Consider the following 12,755-nt stretch of genomic DNA (forward strand, 5'->3'; position numbering starts at 1 on the left):
CATCAGATGCAGCTTTTTGCAAACAGCATTGTGTTTGAAAACCAAGTGTTTCATATTTGTTTTAAACTTTCTTGTTTGTTTTAAGTGGGTACTGGTGGTAATAATAGTGAAAGTGTTTACTATGCCATATTTTCACATCATGTAAATCTCTGGGAACTCATAACTTTTAACAAATATATGCAGTTTAGTTTGAAACTTGTGTTTTTCTGCAGTGTGGTTGTGCTTTTGACAGATGAAGATTTTTCTTCACGAGGTCTGATATGCTGAAGGTTCCAGTACTTGGTTGACTTGCAGCTGGTGGGGATGGGGTGTGTGTATTCGTTCCTAGTTACACATTGTTTTCTAATCTGGTCTGAACACATTGTTGATATCCTGTAATGATGCCCCATACAAAGTATTTCAAAGGAGGTGCAAAAACTGGGGCATCACCTGCCAACCAGAAGTTGATGTGTGTCTAATGACTGGTTAACTAATAGTGGCTTTGGGTGGTTTGTGGGTTTTTTTCCTTCCTTATTAGATCTTCCTTCTTAACTGTGGTGATATGAATTTATTACATAGCTGTGTAAAATGTGGTGTACCTTTTCAATAGAAGTCTAATACTACAGTACAGTCCCTCCCTCCCTCCTCCCCTCTCTTTTCCAGCATCCAAAAAGGTTAATAACTGCTTTAGTACATTCCTGTATACAACAGGGCACAACACAGAAGATCCAGGGGAAAAGGAAATGGTTTCAGATTTTTGTATTAGATAGATATACAGTAAGATGAGAAAAAGCAAATCGGTGATGGTGCTTTTTCATGTGTCCTGGTGTTTGTAGCGTGACTTTTTAAAATAGTGGGTTGGTGTATGAAGATTTTGAACTGAATACTGCTCAGAGTGCTGTTTTGTGTCAGCAGAACCACACCCTGCTCAAGCAGGGCCACCTAGAGCTGGTTGCCCAGGATCGTGTCTAGACAGCTTTTAAACATCTCCAACGGTGGAGATAGCACAACCTCCCTGGACAACCCTTGCCACTGCTCAGTCATCCTCGTGGTGAAAAGGTGTTTCCTGAGGTTCAGACGGTACCTGTTGTGTTTCAGTTTGTGCGTGTTGCCCCTCATCCTGTGACTGGGCACCACTGAAGAGAGCCTGGCTTGGTCCTTGCAACCTCCCTTCAGGTATTTATAGATGTTGGTAAGATTGTGGCCATGCCTTGTCCTCTACAGGCAGTCCTTGCTCTTTCAGCCTTTCCTCATAAGAGAGATGCTCCAGTCCCTTAATCATCACCATGGCCCTTCATTGGACTCTCTCCAGTATGTTCGTGTCTCTCTTGCACTGAGGAGCCCAGAACAGGACACAGGAGTCTAGTATGTGGCCTCACCAGTGCTGCATAGAGGGGAAGGATCTCCTCCCTTGATCTGCTGGCAATACTTTGCCTAATGCAGCCCAGGATACTAGTAGCTCTATTTGTGGCAAGGGCACATTGCTAGCTTATGTCCAACCTGGTGTCCACCAGGATCCCCAGGTTCTTTTCTGCCCAGATCCTTTCCAGCTGGGTGGCCCCCAGCACATACTGGCATGTGAGCTTGTTCCTCACCAGGTGCTGGACTTTTCATTTCTCCTCGCTGAGCTTCCCAAGGTTCCTGTCACCCCATTTCTCCAGCCTAGCAAGTTTGTGCTGGATGGCAGCATGCCATCTGGCCTGTCCAACAGTTCTGGTTTTGTGTCATCTGCCAGCTTGCTGAGGGTACACTGCTCCATCATCCAGATCACTAGCAAAGATGTTAAGCAGGACTGGACCCAGTGTGGACCCCTGGGGTACGCTGCTAGTTACTGGCCTGCAGCTAGACTTTGTCCTGCTGATGAGCACCCAGTGGGCCCAGCTGTTCAGCCAGGGTTCAGTCCGCCTTGCTGTGCTCATCCAGCCTCTGCATCAACAGCTTCTCTGAGGTTTTTGTGGGAGACTGTATCAAAGGCCCTACTGAAGCCCAAGCACTATCCACTGCTCTCATCTATGAAGCCACTCATTTCGTCGTGGAAGTTTATCAGGTTGATCAAGCATGGCTTCTGCTTCTTGAAGCTGTGCTGGCTACTCCTGTTGATTTTCTTGTCCTTTGTGACCATGGGAAAGTGTTTCCAGGATGAGCTGCTCCATCACCTTCCCAGGGATCATGGTCAGACTGACAGGCCTGTAGTTCCCTGTGTCCTCCACCCTGAAGGCAAGGGGGTAGCATTTGCTTTCCTCTGGCCTTCAGTTGTTTCACTCGGTTGCCGTGATTGATGAAGGATCACCGAAAGTGGCCTTGCAGTGACATCTGTGGGCTCCCTCGGCACTCGTGGGTGCCTCCCCTTGGGGCCCACAGGCTTGTGTATATCCAGTTTGCTGAAGTGTTCCCTGACCTGATCCTCGTCTTCCTCATTCCAGCCTTTCCCCCAGCTCCCTGAGACCTGGGACTCCTGAAAGCCAGCCTATTTAGTGCTGAGGTGAAGGCGGCGTTCCGTACCCCAGCCTTTTCCATGTCCTGTGCAGCCAGGTCCTCTCTCTCGTTCGGCAGCGGGCCCGCATTTTCCCCAGAGTTCCTCCTGTCACCTGTGTACTCAAAGACTTCTTGTCTTTGACATCCCTGGCCAGATTCAGTTCCATTTGGGATATAGCTTTCCTAGCTTTGTCCCTGGATGCTTGGACAATGTTTGGTTTTTTTAATTCCTCCCAGGTTACTTGCTCCTGTTCTCTGTGTGCTTCCTTTTTGTGTCTGGGTCTGCATGGGAGCTACTTGCTCATCCCGTCAGGCCTCCTGCCATTTTTTCCTGACTCCCTGTTCATTGGGATGGAAGTCTCTTGAGCTTGGAGGAGCTGGTCCTGGAATACTAACCAGCTGTTTTGGGCCCCTCTTCCCTTTGAGGCTTTTCTGATTTGTTCTTTTTGGCCAAGTATCTATAGGCCAGCACTGTGAGCTTGCTTGCCACCTTCCTCCCTGCCCCCAGGATCCTGGACTCCTCCATCCCATGGTCCCTGCAGCCAAGGCTGCCTCTGACCTGCACGCCCCCAGTGAGCCCCTCCTTGCTGGGTGGGCAGGAGGTCCAGCACAGCCCCTCTCCTTGTTGGCTTCTTTCATTACTTAGAGGAGGTGGGTATCACAGCACTGCAGGACCCTCCAGCATTGCTTATGTCCTTTTGTGTTGTCCCTCCAGAAGGCAGCAGGGTGCTGAAAGTTCTCTATGAATACCAGGGCTGGTGAATGTGACTCTGACTGCAGAGGACCTCACCTGCTGGTTCCGGAGGGCTGTAGGAGACACCTGCTAGAATGTCACCTTTACCTGTCCTCCCTTTAACCATGATGTAGAAGCTCTCGATTGGCTTCTCATCCATTCCCAGGCAGAGGTCCACACACTCCAGCTGCTGTGTCGCATAAAGGGAGTGGAGTTTTGGTTTTGTTAATTACTATACAGATTGTGTTTAGGTTGTTGTGGGGAAAATGGGACAGTCCCAGGATGCACATTGTAGGAGATGACTATACAATACAGCTTCATAAATACCAAACTTACTAACTCTGTGCCAAATGCTCATATTCTTTTGTGAGTCAATCCTTGTTTTTGTTATTTTCCTGAGCTCTAGGAATTACTCTTTGCTGTTGCCAGTGCAAAGATAATTTCAAGGTAGATAAACTACATATTACACAAAGAACAGATAGTCTGATGATAGTCTACTGGTCTTCTGAACTGTGAAGTGTTTGAGGAATTGTAAAAATACATATGCAGAATACTTTTGGATTTATTCTGCTCAGATATTTCCTTACCAGCTGTTCCTATTTAAAGACTGCTTAAATACCACTACCAATAGGGTCAAGTAATATTTTATGTATTTAAGAGTTTTGCTTGTGTTTGGTATGTTTTTCACATATTCTGTATTTTGCAGCCACCTTTTCTGACCAGTCGTGTATTTTTATCGATAAGGGTTATTGTGTTACTGCATACAAATAGATGATATTTGCTTGACTATGATGTTTAATTTCTTCTAAATTTGTCTTCTAATATCCGTAGTGGTCCTTTCAGTAGTCTGTGAAAGGAAATCTGAGTCATAGCACAGCTTCCTTCAATCATCTTCCTAATGGTATAAAAACATGAACTATGTTACTCAATATATATGCATTTAGGGGAATTTTTGAATATTCCAATATTTGTTTATGGCTTGAAAAGTATTCCAGAACTGTAACACTGAAGTGCAGAATAGTTTCTGGAGAGGAGAGGACCATTGTTAGCTTAGTGTTGTTTCCATAGGTCCCCATTTTGATTCACTGAATGTTTTTGTATAGCATTATAAAAGCAACTGTGATGTTTTGGTTATTAAAACTAAGATGCTGATGACTTGTGAAGTGTGACTCAGAGGCCTGGGCACATGGGAATAGACATTGGGAAGGCATATTGAAGAAGATTAGTGTTAATCTGAAGCCTGTACTTCACTGTTGTTTGCTTCTGTAATAGACTTTGCCAAGTAAATTCTGTTTAATAAAATCTTACAAAGAATCCTTTGAAAAATAGGAAGTTGCAGCTCTGTTTGTACAAATTACATAAGAAACAAGAATTTCCCTAGAATGATTTATACTGTGATTGACAGTGATCGATTGCTGGCCTTTTTGCTGTATTACGCTTTTTAAACTCAAATCAGAATTATTGGTTAATGGGTTAGCACAAATACATGAGATGTTTAGGTGAAAATATCCCTAATGGAATTCTGTATGGCAAAGCCTAACTTGGTACTTTAGGAGATTCCTGGTAATAAACAATGATACATTACTTACTTAATGTTTTTATTTCATTTTGCCAGGTACCAAGCAGAAGATGAGTCCTCTCATTTGGATGAAATGCCACTAATGATGTCAGAAGAAGGCTTTGAAAATGATGAGAGTGACTATCATACTCTACCAAGAGCCAGAATTTCTCAGAGAAGAAGAGGCTTAGAATGGTTTATCTGTGGTGGCTGGAAGTTCCTTTGCACTAGGTTTGTTGCATACCAGTACTTTTTATTAAACTATTAAATGAATTAAGGAAATAGTAACTGTGCATTGTGTGGTATGTGCAGAGTGTACATACCACGGGAATACAGTAATTCGCTTGTCATGCACCTTTTGATTGCTTTGCCTGCATTTTCCCTACTAGGACATTACCAGCTACTAGGTAATGTTTTACTACTAAGGCATTAATAAAAAAAGTTCTGAAGAGCTGCTGCTGTGGACATCTGTCTGCTTTGCTCACTTGCAAGGAAGAGGCTTTTAAGAGAGATCACGTACTAAACCTGTATTAGTCTGAGGTCCATAATATGGCATATAAACGTGGTCATCACTTCTACTCAAAACCGCGTCAGGGTAGAGCGATTAAAACTTTCTTTTGGGAGCATTAGGGTGTTAAGCTGACAATATATAAATTCTAATGATGTTGCTGAAAAGAAAAAGCAGATTCATTAGCTAATTAGTGAATACTTAGTTCAGCTTTAGAAGTTGAATAATACATGTATCTGGTGGCCTGTAATACAGCTGGAATTGGCTCTTGTGATTTGATTCTTATTTAGAAACTTCCTGTGCTAAACTCTGCTGTATGCCTTGGAATAGTAACTCTGATGAATTGCTAGCAAATTTGTAAATACAGAAATTGCTATTAGGATGATTAACAATCATGGAGTTTTTATCTAGAATGATAACATCTGAGAATCAGTAAAGTGAAGTGAGTTGGAATCAATTTAGGTAAAAGTGTTCACAGGTGGTTTTCATGGCACTTAATACATTCCAAGAGGCTTGGTACTGTTGTTCTAGCTAAGCAAGGCTGATTTGTGCACCTTTAGTTTTGAAATATTTTTTTATACAGCCCTACTATTTGCAGAAAAATAAAATCAGTTTGGGTTTTTTTTCTATGATTTAACAAACTCATGGAGTATTAATTTTATTATAGGGAAATAAGTGTTTGGAAGGTAGCAAAGTTTACAGAAGCAGCATTTGTATATATAAATGATTTTTGGATGCAGTGTTTCTGGTACAGAACTACTGTTGTAGTTTTAAAAAAATATATTTAAGTATTTAAAGAGGCTGTTAATCTTTTGGACCTATCTTAAAACTGAGCTACTGTTCAAACAATATACTTGAGGTGAGTTCAGCTCTTTAAGTTTTAGTATTAGTTACTGTGATGACATTCCTATAAGTTTCGTGAGAACAGGTAGATCAGTAAAGGGTCACCCTGTAGTTGCACTGACAGGATTTATGGCGTTTGGATAGAGGCAGGCAAATGCAAGATGAGTTTATGTTGGAACTAACTAACAATCGTAAGAGAATGTCACAAGAAAAAGTCATTAATGCTGAGGATTGCAAAATTTCATGTTCAGAATTGATCGGTACATCTCAGCTTTAAGTGGAGCTCAAGCCTAGAAGCTTTCACGCTTATTAGCATTTATCAAAATACTCAAGCCATATTTGTGATGGATTTTTGAGAATGAAAAGAGGAAGGAGATTACATTATGGATTCATTATTTTGCTGCCTCTTCTCTATATATTTTACTGCTCAAGTAGGTGTGTAAAAGAAAAGCCCACGCTAAGAAAGAGGCCTTAGAGGAGTATGACTTCTGCTTTGCTGATTGCCTCAGCTGAATTTGGATACAATAAAGAATCTATTCAGTCTTGTATTTATACCTAGAGGTATTTAAATCACATTAGTTTTTCCTATAACAGAACATTGTAGCAAATAATTTTCATTTGTCATGGAAAAAATCAAATATCTTTAAAAAAAAAAAAAAAAAGACCACCAGATCCTAGCAGAAGCTTGAAATTTCAGTGTGATATTGGCAGGCAGAGGATACTCCCACGAGAAAGGTGCAGATATCTGCTTGGATGAGCTAGGGAAAATTAGCTGAAAGGAAGGTGAATCCCATGATACCTTATCTACTAGATAAACCCCTCAGCTTGGGTGAGCAATTCTGCGCGGGTGCGTAAACACCTGTGGTGGTGATGGAGAGCCTTCTGCTGCGCTGAGAGCACCACTGGGACTCTGTGGATAAAAGTCAGGGTTGTGCAGTCAGTGTGAAGATATTATTTTTGATGGTTTCTCATTGAAATCAAACTTTATGAATTTTTGCTGAGGCCCACAGAGTCCTAGGGGTATTGAAATGCCTATTCGCGGTTCATTAAAGTTGCATAGGGTCACACTGAAGACGGTAACGGAGACCTGGAGGCTACTGTGTTCTCATATGTGCAGTTATTACTTGCACTGCATACTAGAATGAATTATACTGGCTTTTTGTGGTGTAAAGTATCAGTTTAGGATAGAATTGGATGTTGATGCCTTCACACTTGAATGGAGAGGAACATGTGAGAAAACGGCTTTCATGTGTGTTGATGGTTAATTATACATGTTCTACAAACAACTGAAACCTATTTCTAGAAGGCAAACAGCATTCTTTTACATGTAAGGTGAAATTAAATACAGCATGGCAGTCCAAAACCTGTTCAGTTGAAAAGAATTTAAAATTTCACCCTGATTTATGGAAATCAGTATCTCATGCCTGAGACTGGGTGAGGCTGAAATCTCAACTTCCATGTCCAGAATGTCCTTTTGTGCTTTAAACTAATTTGTAATATTTTCAAAGCTGTGACAGAAAAATGAACACAAGAAAAGACTAGGCATCTGGCTGGAGCCGAGCTCAGGGGGCCCCTGATTTCTTTTGGGGTCTCAGTGAAAGTCTTGTGTTTGTGTTCAAAAAATCACTTGTTGCAAACAAACACCCCCCCCACCCCACCCCCCACTAGGGTTTTTTTGGCCTGTCTTGCATTGTTCGGATTAATCTCATTTTTGTGAGAGGAAGTTTTCTGTCTCTTATTTTGCAGCTTTAGAATTTTATACTTACATCTCAAACTGTTACTGTTTAATTGAAAAAGTTTCACTCTTTTGGCCTGAGCAAGTATGGAAGGTTTGACAAAATTTACTCCACATTAAAATTGATTTTGTAGAAGTCCTTTATTCAGCTTTTAACTTCTCTTTAGACAATAGACTGTTGATCGGAACTGAATGGCATGAACTTTATTTGCAAATCTGCAGCTCTTTAAACAGTTTTTACATTTGCAAGAAAAAAATCATGATTAAATCAAATGTTGTCTTTGATTTTGATAAGTGGAAGACTTAATTCAACCATTATAACTTTTAACTTCAGAAACTGCTTATTTCTTGCTTTCATAGCACAGTTAAAAGAAAACTTTGTGATATAGCAGCTGTTTTGTGGCTGTAATCATTTCCCCTTTAACTTACAAATTCTCTTCAAGCTTGTGAAATTATAATGCACACAGATCAATACTCTGGAGTTCTTTGGGCTGGATTGATTTCTTTCTCATGAGATTTACATTCCACTTGTTATCAAAAAACACTTTGTCCCTATGAAAATGGTGCCATTGAATGGCATTTCCATATGAAGTGAAGGGGATATCAAATGCTCGGATTAATTTGGGCTCTAAGATGGCCTGTACGCTTTCAATTAATCTGCAACGCATTTGTTATGCAGAAGCATGGGAAAATGCTGATCTTTTAAGAATGACATGACCACTGTGTTGCTTTTGGCCTGATTACTGAAGCTACCTGTTGAGTACAATAATTACAGTATGTTTTCTTTGCAGAACTAGTTTCTGCTACTTAAAACCTAATAAGGAAAAGCTGACCTTTGCGGACAATATAGAGCTTTTATATTATCTTTCCATTCTGATGAAAATGCTGTTTTGTGAAAGATACTGGCAGTTAAGCTTGTAGGATAAAAATAATGAAAAGAGAAAATAAAAAAGCGCCTTTATTATCAGAGCTGCGGAGTCAGTTGAGACTTTTACTTTAGCTTTTGACTTGGAGAGATACGCTGTATTTATGAAAAAGTTAAGGGTTCTTATTTAACAATTACTGCAGTTTGTTGTAGCTTTTTTTAAAATATGTCATCAGTTACTAAGATGAAGATTCTGTTTATTGTTCCTTCAAATGAAAAAGTACATTAGGAAGAAGGTTGGTGAAAAGCCATTTAATAGATATACCTTAAAGTTTTTTTTATCAATTAGTTCATTTCTTTATATACACAACCTGCTGTATTGATACAGGCAACATGGCTCACGGCTAGCTTAACAAAAAAGCTTTCTTTGCACATGTAGAATTTTCTAGTCAAGGAAATTGTAAATAAATTCTTAAATCAATAAACAATAATGTGATTATTTTTTTTAATCACTGAATCTACAGCATAAGATTTACATTAAGGATTTCAGGCAAATCTAAAGTGTGTCTTGATCATACTACATCTTACATTGTTTTTAGGATATTTGAAGCTTGGAGAACACTATTCTGATTTATATCCTGACGTTTGTTTCACACAGGTTTAGTGGGTACAGAAAACCTATGAAAGGGTCCATACCCTTGCACAAAAAGAGTTTCTGTATTGGGGAATTTTAATTTGAGAACAGATTAAGTATGTGTTGCGTGTTGACAATATGAGCTTCAAAAATGACAATACGAGCTTCAAAAATACTGGGTAGACTTCGTTGTTCTTAAAAATCTGAATTAATGTAAAATGGTTAGGATTTCTGAGGGCAGCATGCCCACCTCTTATTCTTCTGTGATATAGCAGTGATTACTGCTGAGATGATGCTGTAAATGGCCGAATCCAACTGATTTTTACTTTTAAGGTAGTAAAACTCATCTGAACCATTATGATACTAATTTGGGCACAACCTGTAATATTTCAGTCGTCGGAGATTTTCTTGTGTCTGTGAACTTGAGTGTTCTTGGCTCTGTGTCAGTTGAACCACTTTTATCAAAGGTACCACACTTGTTTCCCAGTTAGACGTTCTTGTGTCTGTACCTTTTTGGCATTTGCTGAACTAATGGTCATTATGGCATCTCTTTCAGCCTCTCTGTTGATCTGTAATGGAAAAAGTTGTTTCAAGAAGGGGAAGCAATTGCTTAATTTTAGCAATAGAAAAGTCCTCACATTTTGTGGAAATTATTCTAGAAAAGAGACTCTGCCTAGTCAAATGTTCAGTCTGTTTACAGCTTAAATTCAAAAACTGATTTAAGCAATGCAAGATTTCAAAGGCTGTCAGGAAGTTTCTGTCTGTGAGCTTGTGGATAGAAGCTGTCATGCTTGTTTACTTTCCCTGGAAAAAATTTTTTTTGGAAGTTTTTTGCTACTGATCTGTCTTGATGCTTCTTATATAGAGCTAAGCTGTCTCTAACATTTGTGTTCTCCTCGCCACACCCCTGCCCTGGAAACCAATACTTTCAAAGCTTGAATTCCATGAGCAGCTTTATTAAGTATAAATCCAAGCTGGCACTGAGTGGAGTCATTCCACCTTTTCCTGCAAGCGTGTAGCCCACATTATTTCAACTGTTTTACAGTTTCATAGATTTTTTATATATAGATATATGTAGTTAACATCAGGGGTGGATCTAACTGCAAACAGCCCCCCGTTTTATTCTGTGTTAGTTTACAGCTAGATCAGTTCACAGTTTACCTGTGCAGTTGCATCAGTAGTTGTGTTCAGCAAAAGGGAAGGGGCGAGAATCTGCACCTCCGTTACGGGAGGAGTGTGCTACTAGCCGTTGCAGTGGCAGCAGCAGAGGGTCACAGCCATTAAACTGATCTTGGAACCATGACGTAGAAAGACTGCTGTTCATATTTAAAAACGAATTTAAGTAATTATCAAGGTAATGTGATTTTTCTGACTTGTATGTTACTAAATAACAGGGCTGAATTTTGAACGTTGGAGTAACAGTGTTAGAACTTTTAAGATAGAATAATGCTTTGCCGCTATTTAAAAGTGATAGGGGAAAAGCTGCTGAATGGGTTTATATTTGTAACAAAAATAAAATGCATGTTTACATAGGATCAAGCCCAAATGGATGTCCATCCTGTAGTGAAAACTTCAGGGAGGAAATCTTAAGAATCCAGCCTTTAAAATTGAAGTATTTTAAATGTCAGCTTGTGAGTACTGGTGTAGTGGGATTTCCATAACAAAGTGAATGTTGATTTGAATGATTTTACTATTGCGTAACTTCTGGTTTTCTTAAAAAAGTCTGCAGCTTTGAATTCCATTTGTTCTTGGGTGAACTTAGTTTGTAATAGGCCTGGGATAATGTAGGCTACAAGCAAGAACATTTGAAGCGGGATGGTGATGGTGTGAGCTGTCAGCCTCCCTTCCTTGCATATTTGTGTGTACCATGATTATCAAACTGTGGAAAAACAACAGGAAAGGACCTTACGAAGTTGTCCAGTTGATTCCTTGCCTGAACAGGATGAATGACACCTATCACTTATGGCTGATCTCACCAAATCTCAGAGAGCTGTGGTGGTAGCAATTCCAGCCTTCCTCAGTGTTTCTTTCCACACTAGTTGTCAGAAGCATTTATTCCATGTCTGTCTCCCCCTTATTTATTTGCCACAGTTCAACTCCATCATTACTTAATCAAGTTGGACGTAGAGAGTAATTGTCCCTTTCCTCTTTGCAGCTCTTTCTTACATGCTTGAAACCATACCAGGTCCACACTCAGCCTTCTGTGAAAAGCTCTTTCTTTCGCTGTATCTAGCAGACCAGCCTGCCCTGCCTTCTAGACCTGTAATTGTTTTGTTGCTCCTGTGTGTGGACTTCATTTTCTCAATAGGCTGGTTTGTTGAAATCTGGTATTCAAAATGGTATTGTAAGCCAACTGAGATCTTGCTAGCGCTGGATTGAGGGAAAAGTAGCAAGTTCCTGACTTGCTAGGAGCATGCCTGTCCACGCTGACCAGATACATGCTTTTTTTGTAACAGAGTAACTGAGTCCTCTTCTGAGCTGCTATCTACTACCCTTTTTCCAATCCTGTGTTTGCGTAGCTGGTTATTTCTTTGTAAATGTACGATGTTGCACTTCTGCCTGTTCAACTGCATTGTCTCTTCCAGGTAGTTTTTTGAACCTGTCAGGACAGCTTTGAATTCTCATCTCCTCTTTGCATGTACTCCTGTTTCTTCTAGCTTTTTGTTGTCTGAAAAATGAAATATATACTAGTCAGTTGCCCAGTAAGTTCTAGATAAAACTTTGCAGAACTACATTGAAATTATTTCGGTTTTATAACAAGCTACACCGCAATTATGGTTTTCCCAACTGTGTCAGTTCCAAGACTATGTTCCTTTCCTTATGAGAAAGATCTTCAGAGCTAGGTTTTATTAGAGACATAGAATCATGGAATCATTTGTGTTAAGGGACCTTTAAAGATCATCTCGTCCAGCCTTCCTGGCCATGGACAGCGACATTCTTCACTACATCAGGGTGCTGCAAGCCCCAGAAATCAACAGAGGACATGTCCGCTGAAGCAGTACTGCATCTGGTTCTTCTCAGAGGGAAATTAGTTCAGTTTTAGAGGTTGCTCTTGACAGGTCAGTGTTGGTTATGATGTTTCTGTTTTCTTTTGGGTGCATACAAACAGGTTGTCTCTGCAGAATTCATCCAGGAAACAGTGCTGAAGTGACTGGGTTGTAATTCCACGCACACCCCCCCCCCGATCTCAGAAAAATCCTTTCTGGTGGTTTGAATAGTTTATAAAAGCTTCCTAATGGTTACTTTTTTTTCTGCATCAAAAATATTGTCAATATGTTCAAAAACCTCACTAGAAAACATGTGGCGCTACACCTTCAACTTCACCTGCTGATGCAGGTGAAACCCACTGTGCCAAGCCAGATCTGTGCTTCAGCTGCAGTAGGTGCCCATGGAAGGTATGTCTGCTCAGTCTTTCTGACTCAGTT

The 12,755-nt window shown here is 40.3% G+C and overlaps 1 protein-coding gene across 3 annotated transcripts in view; it reads left to right on the plus strand.

Moving 5' to 3' along the window:
* Positions 1–12,755, plus strand: part of ATP9B (ATPase phospholipid transporting 9B (putative)) — a 167,893-nt gene that overhangs the window by 10,704 nt on the left and 144,434 nt on the right. For all 3 annotated transcript variants that reach the window (XM_055703596.1, XM_055703593.1, XM_055703595.1), the window contains exon 2: positions 4,803–4,976. In XM_055703596.1, coding sequence (XP_055559571.1) covers positions 4,803–4,976 — 174 coding nt within the window. The remainder of the gene's footprint in view (positions 1–4,802; positions 4,977–12,755) is intronic.

This window comes from Falco cherrug, chromosome 3 (genome assembly GCF_023634085.1).
Source record: "Falco cherrug isolate bFalChe1 chromosome 3, bFalChe1.pri, whole genome shotgun sequence".
Classification (NCBI taxonomy): Eukaryota; Metazoa; Chordata; class Aves; order Falconiformes; family Falconidae; genus Falco; species Falco cherrug.